The 18,848-nt window shown below is 41.4% G+C and overlaps 1 protein-coding gene across 1 annotated transcript in view; it reads right to left on the bottom strand.

Moving 5' to 3' along the window:
* The window catches only part of LOC306978814 (ras-associating and dilute domain-containing protein-like), a 40,238-nt gene extending 24,516 nt beyond the window's left edge, over positions 1-15,722 (bottom strand). Inside the window, exons 1-4 of the mRNA XM_079577494.1 lie at positions 15,434-15,722; positions 13,089-13,258; positions 10,830-11,001; positions 1,377-1,609 (exon numbers count right to left, since the gene is read on the bottom strand). Of these exons, the coding sequence (XP_079433620.1) occupies positions 1,377-1,609; positions 10,830-11,001; positions 13,089-13,258; positions 15,434-15,555 (697 nt within the window). The 5' untranslated portion in view covers positions 15,556-15,722. The remainder of the gene's footprint in view (positions 1-1,376; positions 1,610-10,829; positions 11,002-13,088; positions 13,259-15,433) is intronic.
* Between the last annotated feature and the right edge of the window lie 3,126 nt (positions 15,723-18,848).

The raw sequence follows: 18,848 nt of genomic DNA, 5'->3' as shown, positions 1-18,848 counted from the left end.
GAACGATCCACTTTTGTCACGATTTGATAAGTATCACGATTCTACATACAATACAATACAATGCAACAAGTAATTATGATAAGTCATATGTTTACATTAAAATGACTCCAAAGTTTGTCAACCAAGTGTTAAGATTGAATTGTGGATCAACCCAAAATGCAACAATGTGCTGTAACTGTTCCTGGAATGTGTGTGATGAAAATACCTCCAAACATAAGTATAGAAAGTATTGCAATACTTGATAAAGTATCGATACTTGGTATAGCAGAACAAAGTATTGCGATCCAATAATAAATACTAATCTGTCATCACAGTACTTTGCAGTAATAATACGTTAATGACTCTATATGTAAAAGACTGTACATTTATGTACAAATGTCCCGCTTATTACCAACAGTGTATCATTTGTTTCAAATTTTCGAGCACGTCCACCCGTTTTGGCACTGGACGTGAAACATGAACATTTGTACAAATAAATGCACCGATAGACATCCACCCACGCTCTTTTCCCCCCACAGTAAAACAAGTTGTGCGCAGGCTGGTGAGGTGCCAGCCGTTAGCACATGCAGATTTGGGGCCAAAGTCAACAAGAAGCGGCGTACAGGAAGCAGAGCCGCTCGGAAAGAGCATGGAAAGTCGGAGAGAAGAGGCCGTCCACGCAGCGGGCATCCACAAACGCACTGTCACCGGCTGTGTCATCATCCCGGGCGGAAAACAACACCAGAACACATAAGATCATGGAAATAGCGCTGTCGGTGTCAGATTTGGATGTTTGGAGGAGTCAGATGGAAACGTGTTATGAGCTAAACGGTAAAAGTTTTACAGAATATTGTAAAAGCAAAACTGTAAAACAAGGGTGTGCCGCAAATGTTTTTAATAGGTTTAGAGCTAGAGGCTTTCGGCTATTGGCTTCTTAAAAAGTTGTATTTCAATTTTAAATATCCGTATCAGCATTGGCCTTAGAAAATCCCATATTGGTCGACCTCTAGACACAAAGTTTTGATCAGACTAAGCAACGACACGGTCAAAGCTTGGCTCCTCTGCTGGACTGAACTACGACAATCCTGTCCCGGAAATTGGCACGGAATGAATCGCGAGCTCAAATTTGTAGCCGAAATCTCAATGAGGAAAAATAAACCCATTAAATACAGTTTGTCCAGTGTGGTCTGGCAAAGTGTTCTCTGGAAAAATAGTGCCCAGAAACCACATTTAACCGTGGGAACGCTACGGCTGACCTTAACACCGACAGCTCAGTGACTTGATGCCAGGGTTTTCAAAGTTTTCTCTCGTAATGAACTTTTTTTTTTTTTTGGGTTGAGGCGATGGTCGTGCAGGCGGGGGGGGGGGGGGGGTGTGTGGTGATGAAGGCGCAGTACCGGCAGTGACCGTGTCCCTTTCCCTCGACGCCATCTCCTCCACAGAGCTGCGTCTTTGGATTTCGAAGCGCCGGGCCAGGCCCTCCCGTGGCTTCCATAGCGACTGCAGGAGGAGCGGCTTCTCGCTGTCGCCGACGACGCGGACTCCCTCCGTCTTCCACTGGCGGTTGCTGATGGAGCCGATGGCGTCGCAGAGGACGTACGAGTCGGCTTCCCCTTTGCTCAGGCCATAGCTGAAACAGAGCAGAGTGTCGAAAATGAAAGCTAGATCAAACATTCTATGCGTCATTATGGCTAAGACACGTGCTTTGTGGGGTAAAAAAAACAAATAAAGAAAGACACCATAAAAAGTGACTGGACATCTTTGCTCTCTCTATGAAGAGATGTTGCAAAATTAGACCTGGCTTGATACAATTCATGTTCAGCAAAGATGAGTTGAGGTAATTAGCTTTTCTGACCTGTTTCTAGCACTGGTTGCGAAGGCTCTATAAGACCTAAGAAATCAATAATAAGCGGATACGGCATTTCACCGAGCGCAATGCATGCTGGTCCAGGTTAAAGGTCAGGACTACCCAGATCGTATCCCAAACTTAACATGACCGAGTGTTACACAGATATGGAATATTTTGAGCGTTGAAAATCAATGTTTTAAAAGAATTCTGTAAGAAACGGGAACACAGTGTTACTGGGAAGACAACAAGAACTCGTGGCCCTTGATAAATCAATCAATCAATAAAAAACAGTTGTTGTATTAAGTAAATAGACGTATCAGTTACAAATAGCATTACTAGTTAGCTCTATGTCAAACTTACTAATTTAATCCATTCGCGTCACGACATTCTGGATCTTTTCTTTCAGTAGGAAGTTTGATGAGTACGTATGGTGGCTCGCATATACACTGCTGTGAGGTGGACAGTCGCACTGCAGTGGAGAATTAATGTGAACCTGGCATATCGCCATAAAACCACTTTAAGCGACGTAATAGTCAGTAAACAGCCGGCTGTTCTACTACGATAGTCTGGTTTTAATGGGCTTTGTTGAAACCGTGGGTAGTTGTGAACTTTGGCCGCGCATGCGTACTGACAATGCTGATTTGGCTTATTACAGATAAAGGATCTATGTGATGCCTTCCCTTAGTCTTTAGAGTGGAGGTAGCACATGGCAGGTAGCAGCAAGTCAAACACTTTTCAAGACCATTTTTATGTCTATACAAAATATTGTAATGCCACAAAAGCAGACGCAACACGTAAACCACGCTAAAGACCCTTCATTGGTCACTTTCGCTTGCACGCGGTCTCTGTAAACACTATAACAAACACTGGTGGATTATTCAGATATTCATCGTGATGCTCCTCAAGGCAATGGGTGAGTCCTTGTTTACACCACGGATCTGTCCGGGTTCAGCGCTGTTGTTAACTCTATCAGGACATAAACAACTTCTTTGTGCTCTCATATCATTGTGCTAAGGGTAAATGCATTGTTAGGGAACAGTCTGCAGTTTAAATTAAGCTACGTAGCTGTTTGACTGCCGTCTATAGAGTAAACTTTTGTCTTGTTGTATGTAATGCTAGTTCTGTGGGTATTTGCTGGTATGTGGTTACTTCTTTTTAGTCTGAGAAGCAGGTATAAATGTGTTGAGTACATCTGATAGTAAAAAAAACAACACAAACACGGTGTGCAACAGCCTCACCTATAGTTTACATCATCAGCCAACACTGCATTTATAACTTCTCAAGATGTATATCTATTTCCAGGAAACATAAGGCAAATCGGACACAATGGGAAACTTTTGACTAAAAATGTGTGTAGAACAATTGAATGTGTTTTGGACCAAAGTGTTTGTATTTTAAGACGCATTTCGAGGAATGTCCATTTTTCCAAAGAAATTGTGATTTGATGTGTTTGATGTGTAGGCCTTAGCACGGCCTACTAAATTACCTTTAAAGGGATATTTTAGGATTTTTGACATAGGGCCTCATTTCCTAGTTATCCAGAGTGTTGCAGATTTCTGGAGATATTTGTTTTGTAATTCATGCAGTTCTTATATTTGAAGAGTTACGTGGCGCTAGGCTAATGCAAGGCTAACGCATTTCTATGGTATCTGCTACACTGCATTAAAAACAGTCTGACCCGCTCCACAGAGCACCTGAGGCAAATCACTTAACGCCAGACTAACCATATAAATGTCTGTGTCGATAGAATAATTTTTGGAATATACCTGACCTTGCATCACATGAATGGACTATTTTCTAGCAGATCACTCCGCCGCTGCGTGGCTTATACAACCACGAAGCTGATGCTGCTCAAATAAAAGGTCTATTAAATCCAAAATGGTTAAAATTACTCTATCGACACAGACATTTATATGGTTAGTCAGATTTTAGTATATGTCAAAAATCCTGAAATATCCCTTTAATGCTTTTCAATACATCCGGAGACCGACTCTAAGCACGGTTGTTTATTACACACAATTAGCAATGTGTACTTGGGTTTAGCATCTGGATATCAACTGGGTGAAGTCTAAAAATGGCTGACCCTGATTACCTCCTGAAGAAGCCCATGTTCCACAGTTTGAGAATCACTTGCACAGTGAGCTGCTCCCCCCCCTTTACTTGTGCAAAGTAAAACAGTGTGGAGCCTGTAAGAGCTCGCGGCTGCAGGCTGTAGGTCAGGTATGTCCCATTAAACGCACTCTGGAGGATCTACAATTAGGTTTTAGGACGTGCACCAAAGTCTGTAAATCAGACACAGGCACACACGCTGCTAAAGGCGCACATTCCACATAGGATACAAGTTTCAAACATTGAGCTGTTGGTGTATATTGTTTCAATGTCCTGTATTGTGCTGTTTCAATCTTGTGCAATTATGTTTTACAATATAAACTCAAGTGCGTTCATCGGGAGCATGTCGGATGATGGTAAACGTTTTATGGAGATTTTTTTTTAATCAAAAGTAAAGGCGCCACGCTGATGGTCGATCCCGACGCGTGTTCGTTTTATACATGGAGCTGGGGCAGGTGCGAGGGCAGGTGAGGGGTGTGTTGGGGGTGCACCATGAGAGGTGAGGGGAGGTGTTGAGCTTGTCTCTGCTTCTGCGAGGAAGCGATCACTTGCTGTTTCGAAGGTGGCGTATCTAGCCATGCAATGTGGGGATGCAACAATTCCAGTCGGGCAAAATGGAGTAGATGAGGACAGCTTTAAAGGAACAGGCCACCGTATGTTCTTACCTGAGCTAAGACAAGTTTATCCGCACCACTTCCAACTTCACCCACGTTTGGAGCTACAGGAATATACTAGGAGAGGCCAAATGCTAACAACATCTTTGGTCTTTTTGCGTGACTGAGAGCAGACCGGACAGGAGCGCATCAACTCGTAGGTAAGCTCAGGTAAAAAAACATATCTCAGTATGGAAAAATGGTGGCCTGTTCCTTTAACTCTAAATCAGTGGTGTTATTTGTTTGAAGCCTTTATTTTTGCAATAATGACTTAATCCTAAATATTTGGTAACCCGGCTTTGTATTTGTGCCTTTTCATTGTATAACAGTAGGTGCAACACTCTACAAACCCTATGTTTAAAGAGGGGGTATTATGCTTTTTTCAGTCACATGGCACCAGTCTATATCACACTACAATGATGACAAACCTTCTGTTGGTCTGTAAATGCAGTAAATTAGAATAACTGCCTTGTATAAAATTGCTCTCTCAAAATGGCTGTAGTGAATGTCTTGAAATAGGCCTCTGTCTCTTTAAGAACCTCTGAGCCTTTCCGACACGCCCCCTCCACACGCTGTCTGTGGCATCAGTGGGGAGGGGGTTCTGCTGAGGAGCAGTGGTTGGTTACTCGGCTGGTGACGAAAGCTCGGAGGCGTCTCCAGGAGGTGGGGGCGTTCCTAGGAGGACTCAGGCAAACCTATCCCTAAAATGGCCGCCATCAGAGTTTTTACAGATTACTCAAAAAAAGGTGAATGTGCCAAGGCAACACTTCAGGCATGTTTTTAATGAGGGAATGACGTAATAACATGATGTAAAGCTTGAAAAAGTCGATTTTGCAAAATACCCCCCCTTTAATGATTCTTCAGTTCTATTTGGAATAGAAAAATTCCCTTTGCTTTGTGTCTGAAATGGCCGGTGGCGACAAACACGAGCCAACTTTTCCGAGCTCGTAAGTTTGAAATACAATTGGACAGCGGCTGTAACCTTTTGATTGGACCGGCCCCTGCAGTTCAAAGCGTTTCCTGGTCTGCGACAGCTGATTCTGATCAACCTGCTGTAAGTGTAGGAGATACAGGTCTTAACCCTGCAGTCTGCGACGAGAGGGGTGCAGGAGCGCAGAGGCGCAGGGGGGCCCGAGCCGACGCATTCATCACCTCCAGGTAAAAAGCTGCCGCGATAATGACTCGCATGTGTCTGTCTGTTCCCTTACACTACACAAAGAAAATCTGAAAGGTTACATCCAGGTTTATGGTGAGATATGCCAAGAGGAATGCTAGAGCGAGAGGCCACGGTGGAGTAGTGCTTTTTTATAGAATACCTTCTTCTTCTTAGAATACCTTCTCTGTGTGAAAGATGGGGTACTATGCTTTTGCAGGTATTTGGTGAGTTGGTCAATCACATCTTAAACATAGTCTTTGTCTCTCACTGAAACATGCATAGCACTTTGGGCAGTGTCAACTGTATTTTAAATGTGCTTTATGAAAAAACTTTGACCTTGACCTTTACACCAGTGGGGTCATTTATCATGAAATTCAACCTGGAAGACTAATTTCAGTATCACCCACCTCCACCTTAGCCTATCAGTGCAGAGCCACACTTTCGTTGCAGCCAATTATCGCCCTCGGCCCCGGGTTTAAGCCTCTGCTTTGCGGCTGTGCTGGGACCCACCTCCACCCCTTCTATCCGCAGCTTCACCCTGCGACATCTTTCACTGGTCTCCCAAACCACCACCAGTGTCCAGGCTCCGGGAAAGACATTCCTAACTCTAACCTACCCATCCATACTAACTATAATCATATATCAATGTCTAATGCTGGGGTCTGATCGCCAAAAGTATGTCAATAAATCTTTCTAATCGCTGCTCGTCTCTGTTTGAGTCTATCCAGGTTGAAATGCATGTGTTACAGTTGTAATTGACGCTGGTTGGTCTTGAGACAGTTTCGTGGCTCTTACAGCTCAAATAAATAAAACATGTAAATAAATGGTCTTTCATGAAATAGACAAACATCACCTTTCAATTGTAAAGTTCCAGACCGGGGTGCCCAAAGTGGGGCCCACGGGCCCGCCGACACAATTCTGTTGGCCCGCCAGAGAGAGAGTGACCTACTTTTGCGCTGTGTGGGGTTAATAGTAACTCTCTTCCATTCATCTCAATGGTAAATATGGATGCAGTACACTTTTTGACCACCAGCGTCAAATTGGGGGCGCTGTTTCACTCCTTTCGCAAAGTTAAGGAAACACTGTTGTGGTGTTTTGGCATTTATCAATTACAGAGCGTTGTAGCAGCAACATTCCCAGTTTTCCAACTTTTATTGCAAAGGTTGTTGATGTCAACAACACTATATGTTAAAAACTGACTCATAAAAGAATTGATGCTGAACTGACACAAAATAATCTAATGTGGCATTTTCTTTGAGTGAGCGAATGAGGTAAAGTTACTGTAGGGGCTGTAGATACAGGTGTTTATGCACTAAATTGCTACAATTGTTGATTTTGTTCTACTAAAACTAGGCTTTTGCCATAGTTACCATTCATTTTAATATAGCATGTTATTTGCATAGATAGAATCAAATGCAAATGTTGGCTATTGAACAAATAACAAGTAAATAAAATAAAGTAACTTTATAATTTGCAGTTATGTGTGTTTTTCGTGCTTGACATCGCCGTGTTTGGCCCGCGACTCACAGGCACTTTTTCATTTTGGCCCTCGGAGAGAAAAAGTTTGGGCACCCCTGTTCTAGACAATGAACAATGTAGTATAGTAGGTATGAGGTATCAATGAAGCATGTCAAAAATCAAAGAACCCTGCCCTATATACTATAAGCTTTAGACTTATCCAACCTTACAACTGATAAGACTAAGAGCAAATGTTGTCTTTTCTCACTGCAACTTGAACTCGAACCATTGAGGGGGACAAAGCCATCAGAGATAAGCTAACTGAATCTATTTGGCTTTGTAAACGCCACTTGTACAAGCTGAACGATCATGTCCCGTTAAGTTGAGGCTAAACCAGCGGCTGACATTTTTCATTCACTCTACAACAAGTTCGGACCGACACCAATTGAAACCGAAACAGTCCTGGTTTGTCGCTACGTCTCGCGAAATAAGACGTTTGGCACGTTGACACTGCGCTCATTGTGTCTCCGTCAGAATAAACAAGACAGATCTCGCTGCGTTAAAGATACAATGAGCTCATGACATTAGGGAAATCTGTGAAAACAACAAACATATCCACACATGTCCACATTCCAAAGCATTGGATACGTTTGTTAAATGAGTTTTAGACGATCATTTTTAGCGAAGTCATTATGTACATTTGACGCCAATTTGAATCCAATGAAATGCTTTTAAATGACACTGACCCTCTTGACCCCCGCCTGAACCGAGCTCATTTTCTCCAGTTTGCCTACACCCAAATCTAAAAGCTTCTTGAAAAAAGTGTCAAAAATAGTGACAAAAATGAGACGAAAACAAGGATGAAAATGTGACAAAAAAGAAATGACCCAGAAAAGTGATGAGAAAGCGATGAAAAAGTGACCACAATGGGACAAAAAAAGCAATGAAAACATACATTTTAAAAAGCGACGATAACGCGGCAACAAGGCGGCAAAAAGATCCTTCTAGATCAGTTTTTAGGTCTTAGCTTTCAAATGAACAATGTAGTGATTATCGTAACGGACCCAGCGGTTTCTATTGTGAGAAAAATAAGAAAAATGGGGGGAAATATCAGTAATACAAATGGGAAATTAGGGGGAAAAATTGGGAAAACAAGAAAAAATTCAAAACTTGGATCTTAAGATAGACAATACTTGCTTTCGATACTTTCATTTTGTCGATACCAGTAGTATCTAAACTTTTTTTATTTTGTTTTACAATACCACACTGATATGGTTTAGCGGTACCCAACCCTACTTTACATCATCTGTGCTGACGGAGAACTCCATTTCTTTCTGAACATTTTTTCCCGGTGCATCGTATTGTTTAACTTAAGTATAAAGAGAGTAAAACCAGGCTCACGGAGGGACTGGCTTGATCCGCAGCCGAGGTGGAATGTGCTCATCTGTTTTCACATAAACAAGTGATGTAGCGTGTGTGTAATGGATGCAGCATAAGAGCTCATACTTCGCACATGTGGCCGACACTTGTCCTGACGGGATTCGAGCCAATATCAGCGAGTCCCATTTCTACAATTTAACAGTTCGTCATGTGCACATTGTAAATCATGTTTGTAAATCGGAGAAATGGAACAACGGAGAGGACTTTTGCTCATCGGACTGTTGACTATACTAAGGTTTCCAATTCCCGATGCGCAAGATCTGTGACAACACGAGTCAGTGGGGAGCTGCTCTGATTAAATATAATGTGTTTTTAAGTGGGTGCTCTGGTTTCTATAATTGAGTAAATAATTAGGACACATTTGTCTCTGTATTTCATTAAACATGTTCTGCAGTCGACTTTCACCATTGTCACAATAAGCAATTTTAGCAGAAAATAGAAAAGCATTTTCGAGCATGTTTGTGATGAAGCCTAGCCTATAGTCCTAATTATTCATAATTTTCCTCCATATTTAGCCTCATTTTTGGTCCTGATTTGACACAACTCATTGGGAAACAATCACTTACAGTTATGTTTAAATGGAAAGTAGTAAATACAAGCTTTCATTTTAGCTAATGGCATGCAAACAAATCAACAGCGCTGCGATGAACAAACACTGAGTGAATAACTGCCCAGGGGTTTTACAATTTAAGCTTTCAACATTATTGATGCTGAAATAATACCCTCGGTATGTTTTTGACGAGGGAACAATGCACAAAACATTGAGTTGAAGCTAGGCCTGGCAGGTGAAAAAAAAAAAATAGATTTGTCCCATAGTACGCAATGTTGAGATTCTTTTTACCCATAACATCCTTGTTTTACTATCAGAGTAGATAAAAAGACAGATCTCACCCTTTACGATGCTTATTTTATAAAGTTTTGTCCACTAGCGAGCCGGAGATTTCCCAGAAATAACAACATTGCGGCGCCCCGGCCATTTTTCCATTCATTCATTCGCAAATATTGACATGTATGTATGTGTACTAGGTAATATTTGTAATCCAAATATGGTAATTTCCTTTCTTGGAGACAGCAGTGGCTAAAGACAGGAGGAATATGCACGTGCATGTGCAGACGTCGCAAAACTTTAGGGCCCGTTTGCTCAAAATGAGGTTTTCATTCCACTCTTGCAACAGCGTCTCCACTTTAGTCGCTCCTACAGGCTCCAAACTTTACAGGCTTGGACTTAACATTATTTTTTCAGAGGAATTTTTTAATGACTAATTCCCAATCAGATTTCTTGAACACAAGGCGCAATGTGAATTAAAAAAAAGAAACTTCTGTTATAATTAGCTTATAGCAGATCCAAAATGAAAACAATCTATGTAACTAACCTTAACTAACCTTATACCTTTAAACCTGGTTCATACATTATTGGATTTAGTCGCTGAAAACACAGCATACATTTTGGCCATTTTTATGCAAAAAAATGTGTTATTTTTATAGAATGTTTGAAAACCAGAGGTCGACCGATATTTGGGGATTTTACAACATCAGCTATCGGTCGATCTAGCGATAGGTGACATCTTTGGAATAGGAAAGAGCTAAAACATCCCACATCTGCCTTGGCCTCAGGGGAACAGAGAAACATTGTGATGAAAATTGGTTAGCTACGAGTTTCACTAAACCTTAGTCGATATGGATATGCTGCATGTTATTCTGAAGCACAGAACCTGGAGAATTCAATCGCTGAGTTAGTTTTAACCTCCGCAATTTTTTTTTGATCGCCGCACAAAATGCTACGGCTCGAAACAGTATAATAATGCTAGCGGCAGCATGCTAATGCTAGCGGCAGCATGCTAATGCTAATGACAACTAATCAAAGCTGGGACAGAAACTATGATTGAATCACCTAAAGTAATAAAATATAATTGGCCACTGCTGGATTGGCCAAGTGTTTATGTTTTCACAGGATTATAGACATTTGGAAAAATCTGACAAAAATATAGGTCAAAAATATTGGCCGTGCATATCGACATCGGCCTTAGAAAAACCCAGATCGGGCGACCTCTAATGAAAACATAACACCGTTTTTTCTTCTCATATTTATGTCAGTAACGTACGTAAAAACAAAAAAGTCTCTTCTTTTTGCCCTGTTCACCTGCAGGGTCTCAGAAAAAGCGGATTGAGTGAAATCCGGCCTTACCGTTCCAGCGCCTCCTTGACCAGCTCTTTGGCGCTGGACTGCGTGGTGGCCAGGACGCTCTTGTAGTGCGCGCCTTGGTAGATCTCGCTCCCGAAGATCTTCAGCACGCCCGGCGCCGTCACGTGATTGGACAGTTCACACGGGTCCTCGGCGATCGGACATGTAGGAACGGCTGCAACACATGATTTAACTGCGTTATTTTTAACCGCTGCGCGCGCCAAAACCACACTCGTAAAAGCCAGCACTTCCCGGGTTTATGGGGGATTATAAATGTTTGCCAGCCGGGGAGTCCAACCATTATTTCGCTAATATTTTGGAGAACTTCACATATTTGTTCTAACCAGAATGGGAAAACTCACCTTCCAAGTTTTGTTTGCAGTCTTAATGGTACTTTTTATGGACTTTTAGCGGAATAGCCTCAAGAACATGCATAAAAACCAGGTAAATTGTGCTGCCTCAAATTAGTACAGTTAGTACAATTAGCAAAGGCTATAAAATGTTGTGTGGTATAATAAGCAAGTAACACAAAAAAAACTATTTAGCCATTCCATTTCCTATGAACACACTTATGGTGGATAAGTGCCCAAGGTTAGTCTTTCCGTGAAAAATCGTTCATTTCTTAAAATAGCGAAGAAATAATGCAATGTAAACATGACGTGAGACAAAAAAACAACGAAAAACAAAAAAATAAAGGAGGAAAAAAAGCAATGAAAACAAATAAGTGACAGAAACATGGTGAGGCGTTACCCAGCCCTATAGTCTGTAAGCTCCAGTCGAGAAGCTTTTAGATTTGGGTAAAGCCGAACTGGAGAAATGTGCTTGTTAAGGTTAAAGAAAATATATTATTATGAAATCAAATAGAGAATTGTTTGCATATTTAGTTATGTGTTTCATTGCCCAAACCTTCTCTATTTGAATAATAACTGTATATTGTAACTCATGCATTAGCTTTAAACAATCTCATAATTTGCCAGTTTAGTGCAACAGTGGTTCAGACGTTACTGAATTTACCCGCCTGAGAATGAAAGTTGAGGGAAAAACAAACAAAACAAACATTGACATGAGTTCAGGACTGGGTACCGTTAAAAATTCAGGGTGAAAAGTTACTAAGGCGAGACACTGCAGGTGAATAGGGAAAAAATGTATATTTACAGATATCAATTTGAGACTGTTGCTGTGGATTAACTGGCATAAATGTGAGAAAAAAAATACATTGCAAGTTTTCTGTCATTTTATCTTTTCATATAAGAACAAGGTGTTTTATGTCTAAAAATGCCCCAAATTTCCCATCTTTTCGGCGGCAAAATCTGAATAATGGACAGAGCTACATTCAAATTTATGGTTTCATTTTATTGATGAATGAGTTACCAAGACGTTTTCAGAGGGGATTTGGGATATCTTGTTCAGTTTTAAAATAAGCTGTTTTTTAGCAGAAAATTTTGTAAAAAAAATATTTTCGCCTTATTTTTTGACATTCAAAACTCAATAAATGGGGCTAGGGATTAAATAATAAAAAATCCCTCTGAAAAAATCTTCCAAATATTGTTCAGTCCAAGGCTGGAAAATGTGAAGTCTTTAGGTCCGACTGACGTGGACATAGTGTCGCCACAATGACAGAAAAATGTGTTTTGAGAAAAAGGCCCTTGAAATTGCATTGTCCCATATAAGTCTATGGGGGAACATTGAATCAGCGCAATGTTTAAACATGTTATTGTGAAGATTAGGCATTTTTTCTGTTTCCGGGTGAAAGCTTGTATGTTCAGAGACCAATTTGGCCCAAAACCTGAAAACTGAAAAAATTGAGTTTTGCCTGTAATGTCTCCCCTTAAAGTAAGTATAATAAGTACACGTGATGAAATCTAAATTGTAACTTTATTATTTGCTGCACCGATCAAGCTAATCCCCAAATGTGGGGTGTGAACGAACAGTGTAGAGCTTTGAGAGTTGTCTTAACTCCCATCTGAACCGAGCACATTTCCTCCAGTTTGGCATTACCCAAATTGAAAGAACAAAAAAGCATCAAAATAGCGACGAAAACGAGGATGAAAACGCAAAAAAAAAAATGATAAAAACATGACAATAAAGCGATGGAAAAAAAATGTGACAAAAAATCACAAAAAAAAAAAATTAAAGTGAGGACAAGGCGGAAACAACACATGGAAAAGGATCAGTTGAGATGAGTTTTGCAGGTCTTAGCTTTCAAATGAGGCGTGACTCTGGCCTGTAGGCTGTGAGGTGGGGGGTTAAAGTGTCCCTCACCGCTGGCCTTCCTGGTGGAGATGGACAGCGAGGTCTTGATGCTGGACGCCATGGAGCCCGGGGCGGACGACGAGGTGCGCAGGAAGACCCCGGAGAGGCGGTTGCTGTGGTTACGGAGGCGGCTTTTGCCGGACTGCCTGACGAGCGCGCCCTCGGCCGATGGCCCGCACCTATAGTGGCAAGGGAGGCGTCGGTGAGACTTTCACAGACTGATATATGCAAGTATATCGAACACTTTCAGAGTCATTCAGTTGTCGCAATAAAGATATGATTGTTGAAGAAACGTCTGTTCAAATAATGAAGGTTGCGAATATTATAAGCTACCATTTGTTTTTATTAAGTAAAAAAAAAGATTTCAGCCTGATACTTACAGTGTGAAGAGTCTCTGTGAAAATGTCCAACACCACATTGAAATAATTAGGTTTTGTTCGTTACTGCACAAGCTTAAGCTGCTTACGGCTCAAAGGTCGCCATGACGTCAACAGCGGGAAATCTCATTTTTGAGGCGGCATTCTTTTTATTCTCTCTGAAAATGCTTTTTTCCCCCCTCTCCACTTCTCCACGCAGAGCAGCACGGAGTTGATATTTTTTTTAGTGTTGAAACCATTTTCCACCGACCTTTATTATTTACTGTTCGTTGTCCCAAATATAGAGAATTCTGTCATTTATTTATTTGTTTGTTCATTTTTAACCCATAAAAGGCCTTACTTCTCTATGGAAATATGAAATAATAGAAACATTTATTTCAAAAATGTATATACTATATCGGAAATCTGCATAAGTTCCAAAGTGATGTCGCTAAATTTAGACTTTTTCCTATTCACCTGCAGTATCTTGCCTTAACAGATTAGAATTGGTCGTTTATGTAGCTATATATTTGTGTTATAATGTTTTTTTCTTTCATTGTAAAGCAGTCAATAAATAAAAAATACGCTGACTCAACTTACCTTAATTCAGACCTGGCCAAACTTCAGTTCTGCTTCTAGATAGTTTTGTTTTAGGCCGTGCACTTGTCTAAACGACCCAAAAAATGACAAATAAATCCATCTCTCTATCCGCTTTGTGATCAATTTGAGGTACAAGAACGGCAGAAATGTGCTGCAACATCACTTTACACCTTCCACTTCTCACTTTTCAGCAAAAATATTAAGATGTTTTTGTTCACGAGCATTTTTTTCCCCACACTTTATTGAAATAGTTTACAAATACACCTGCAAAAAGTAATTCACCAGATTAGTTTCAACGTCTCAATTTGAGCATAATAATCCAAATTTGAGTTGTTTTAACTAGTTATGATGTAGTTGGGCATTTCACATAGATTATTCCACTTTGTTTCTGACATAAAAGTTGAACCCAGGTCATTCTCTGTGCCAATGGGGTATGAAAATGTCTCTTATCCCATTGGCAGCTTTACTTTCTTATTTCAAGCCAGACTACTTCAGAACTAGTCTCAAATGTCATCAAACAAGCAAAGTAATCTTGGTCACATCAGGAAAAAAGTCTAAATAACTAAAACAAAATACATTTCCTCAATTCAAGTCATTTAAGCCAAAGCTTCATATTTACTTGTTGTACCGTTTTCAAAGAAGTCCCTTCGAAAAATGTTGTCAACTGATATATTTAGTCATAATTTTAGTCAAAGCAATACTTGAAAATTGGACAAAAACTAAATTAAAAGTTGTTATTGAGCCTAGAACTATGATTCAAATGTCTTCGTAGACTAAAATAAGACTAAAGAAGCCTCGTATCCTTCAAATAAAGGAACAGCTCTGAGCTTTGTTCACATGGAGGAAGCTCCATAAAGCAGAGGAGCTTGATTAAAGGCACACTGCGTAACATTTTGACCTATGACATTTTGTCATCAATACAAAAACATGCTCCTAATGACCAGCTAGACACAGAAAATGCTATTACTGCAATGGATAATCAAAGAATAGATTTGGATAAGAACCTAACCTATTCAAAACAAAAAATTCTGCTGCCTTTAGTCAACACTTCTATGGAGACGAGCTGGAGACGTACCCACTCCCGGCTAAGTTACAGTCTTGACTTAGGAGAGCTGAGCCGCTCAAAGCAAAGGCATTTATGAGGTGTTTGTCAATGATGAAGATAAATGCTTTTATTTCAATTTTATTTATTGGGCAAAATTCGACGCGGTGTGGCTTTAAATACGAGTAACGTAAAGTTGACTAATGACTTTGATTCAATCGACTAAACGTACACGCAATTTTAGTCGACTAAATCTCGACTAAAAATTGAATCACAATTTCGTCGAAAGACAAAAACTAAATGACCCTGAGGCGACTACATTTCAGTTTCGATCTTGCTCATAATCGCGCACTCACTGCTGGGAGCCATCGCTCGTCTTCCTCCCCAGTTTGGCGAAGCGTCTCTTCGGCGAGGCTGCGGACGGCGGGGGCCGGGCCGCCGGTGGGGGTGCTCTCGGCGGGAGAGAAGGTCCACTCATCCCTGTTTCACTGCGCTTCTTCCTCCTCCTTGAGTGCTTCTCTCTGTGCGTGGAAACGTGTGCGCTTCAGTCATGTCCCTGTAGCTCCCTCCTTCCCTCTCCCTCTCTCTCCGTGTCTCTCTCTCATTCCAGGGATGTTTCGGGGGCATTCAGCTGCTGTCTCATCATCATCATCACCATCACCATCACCGCACACAAGCACACGCTGCAGATGTTTCCACTTCTTCTCCAAACCCCATAGACTTGACGTTGCAGCAGCAGCAGCAGTACGCGTGCGTCACTGTGGGAAAGGGAGATGAGCGATAAGGCTAAACGTCAAGTTGCATCTGAGTGAAAGGCTGCAGAAGTCTTACAAGTCTCGTCTCCAATTAAAAACAAACACAAAAAAGTGAAATGTAGAAGGTGTCGCGTTTCAAACTCCCTCCTCCAGGCGCGAACCAGATGTGCGCGCGTCTGCCGGGGATGAGCCAAGCGCGTCCCGCCCATGCGCTGCGAAAATGGAACTTTTCATTCATGCGCCGACATTAAATCGTCTGAAAGGTTTTGGACTGTGTGTTGTGTGTGTGTGTGATAGCAGGGAGGAGAGAGGCTAAGCTAACAAACTACAGCACGTTCAGATAATGCTGGGATATTTTGTTCTGGTAAAGGTTTCACCCTGTCTATGTTTCAACTACTGGGACGTCACTTTTGGAGGTCTTAGCTTTCAAATGAGGCATTGCTCTGTTGCTCTCCAGTCGAGAAGCTTTCAGATTTGGGTAAAGCCAAACTGGAGTAAAGTGCGCGGTTTAGGCGGGGGTTAAGGGGTTAAAGGGGTCACAAGAATGTACTGGAGCTCTGTGACCTGCTGTGTTCTGAAGAAAACCCATTGATTAGGATGAAAGTTCAGCATGGGTGAAGCCTTGCTCGTCTTTGTGCTTCCACGACTCCATCTGGTGGCGGGACTTGGGAAGTTCTGTACAAGTCATGGCACAAGAAGGCGAAGAGAAAACATTCATTTGGTGTGTGATTATGGTGAAGCTACATGTAGAATTGAAGTCTAATTTAGAAATAGTAATTTATTCTATATCAGTGATTACAGCTTTAAAAATGTAATATGTTTGTAGTACATATTACTGTTTCAAAAATGTCGCTGAGTTACGCTACTTTGTGTTACTTTTGGAAAAATATAAACAGAAAATAGTCACTGAGCAAAAGTGCAGCAGGGTGGATGATAAAATACACTGTTTTATGGTTGTGTTGCATCTGATTTAACATTTGAAATGCAGTGTTTTATGATGTAGATGCTACAGACCTGATCTGAAACTGAGAGAGTTATTAATGCACAAATGCAGCTGCTGCTCCATGGTTTCTGGTAAATGACCCTCGAATGTTTTTCAAACTCTGTCATCTTTTGGGAAGCTAATGGCGAATAAAAACAACATTTGTTTTATTTTATTGTTTATTTTTTTTGTAACCTTTATTAAAGCAGTAAAGTCCCACTGAGATTAAGAATCTCTTTGTCAGGGGAGTCCTGGGCCCAAAGGGGGAACCATAAAACCGTAAAACAGGACATTGAGGAGGTGGACAGTTCCAAGTACCTGGGTGTTCACCTCAACAATAAACTGGACTGGTCCCACCACACCAACAGCCAAAGTGGCCTCCACCTTCTGAGGAGACTGAGGTCCTTTAGAGGAGACTGAGGTCCTTCTGAGGAGACTGAGGTCCTTTTGAGGAGACTGAGGTCCTTCTGAGGAGACTGAGGTCCTTCTGAGGAGACTGAGGTCCTTCTGAGGAGACTGAGGTCCTTCTGAGGAGGCTGAGGTCCTTCTGAGGCTGAGGTCCTGCTAAGGAGGCTGAGGTCCTTCGGAGTGAGCAGGCCTCTGCTCAGGACTCTTTATGACTCTGTGGTGGCCTCTGCTCTCCACGACGCTGCCGTGTGCTGGGCCCCGGGCCGCACAGAGCGGGACAAGAACAGAAGCTGGTCAGGAGGGCCAGCTCTGGACTCTGTGGAAGAGGTGAGGGACAGGAGGGTGTTAGCCAAGCTCACCTCCATCATGGACAACACCTCCCACCCACTGCACTGGACTGTAGAAGAGCTGAGCAGCTCTCTCAGTGGCAGACTGAGACACCCTCAGTGCAGGACGGAGCGCTACTGCAAAGCCTTCATCCCCACTGCTGTCAGACTGTACAACAAGACTGCAAAGTAAGATGTGCAATAATCTCTGAATAAGCTGCACTACTGACAACCTGCACTAGGACTGTAAACTTTACATCCCGATATTATACTCATATAATCTGTTCTGATTTTTATCCTATATTTATTTATTTTTATTTATTATTTCCTTATTGTTATATTTCCGCCCCCTCAGATTTTTGCTTTACTTATTGTACATAAGATACTGTTCCTGTCTGTTTTTGCACAACCTGAGTGATCTTATTGAAGCCGATTGTAACAAGTGAATTTCTCCGTTGTGAGATCAATAAAGGATTTTCTTATCTTATCTTATTTTGCTTCAGGAATATGTGTTAATAGTAAAACCATCTATCTCAGGGGTTTGCTTATCTATTGTTTTAAAATCCCGTGTGTTTAATACTTTATTACAGCTTTGGTTTACTGGTAAGTAAATTATGTGGGATTCTAAGATTAAACAGCCAACAGTTACAATAATTGGCCACTAGATGGAGCTCTCCCCGCCTGTTTTTATCATAGCAATAGAAATTGGGTGTATCCAAGCGAGCGCATTACTACAGAGTGTAATCAAAGGGGAAATGCTGATGACTATGTATGAATGATATAATTATGAGTATGCTCCGCTCTAATAACACGTGCTCTCTGCAGTATTGTTTGCTTCATACAAACAGCATTAAACAATTGTTTGCTATGCAGAAGTGGCATGTCTTCATTTGTCTGGGCACAGTGCAGCAGGTTCCTTGTGTAAACCAACACTTCACGTCTGCCTGCAGAGCCACAGTAAATGGGCTTAAAGGGCTGTGGGAGGAGCCACATTAAGCCTACTTGCCAAACTTGACCCGTGCGATACCTGAGGGATTGTGACAGCTCCCACGGTGCAAGGGATTTCCTCAGCTCAAAACTGTCTTCATTCATCTCTCACAAAGCCCATGGAACACTCAACACCCTTTTTTTTGCTTTTAACCTGGTATATAAAAGTTTGGCCAGTTCTGTAGCTTCTGTAACCACAGTCTCTAACCAGCACAACAGTTTTCAGCAGTAATGGCATAATTGCACATGTTTTCACAATGTACCATTAGAACACTGGAGCCTCTGCACACACATGTAGGTATTACATTAAGTA

Source organism: Gobius niger (assembly GCF_951799975.1).
Source record: "Gobius niger genome assembly, chromosome: 19".
Taxonomy (NCBI): domain Eukaryota; kingdom Metazoa; phylum Chordata; class Actinopteri; order Gobiiformes; family Gobiidae; genus Gobius; species Gobius niger.
The sequence above is the reverse complement of the archived record's forward strand: the minus strand, read 5'-3'. Positions and strand labels throughout refer to the sequence as shown.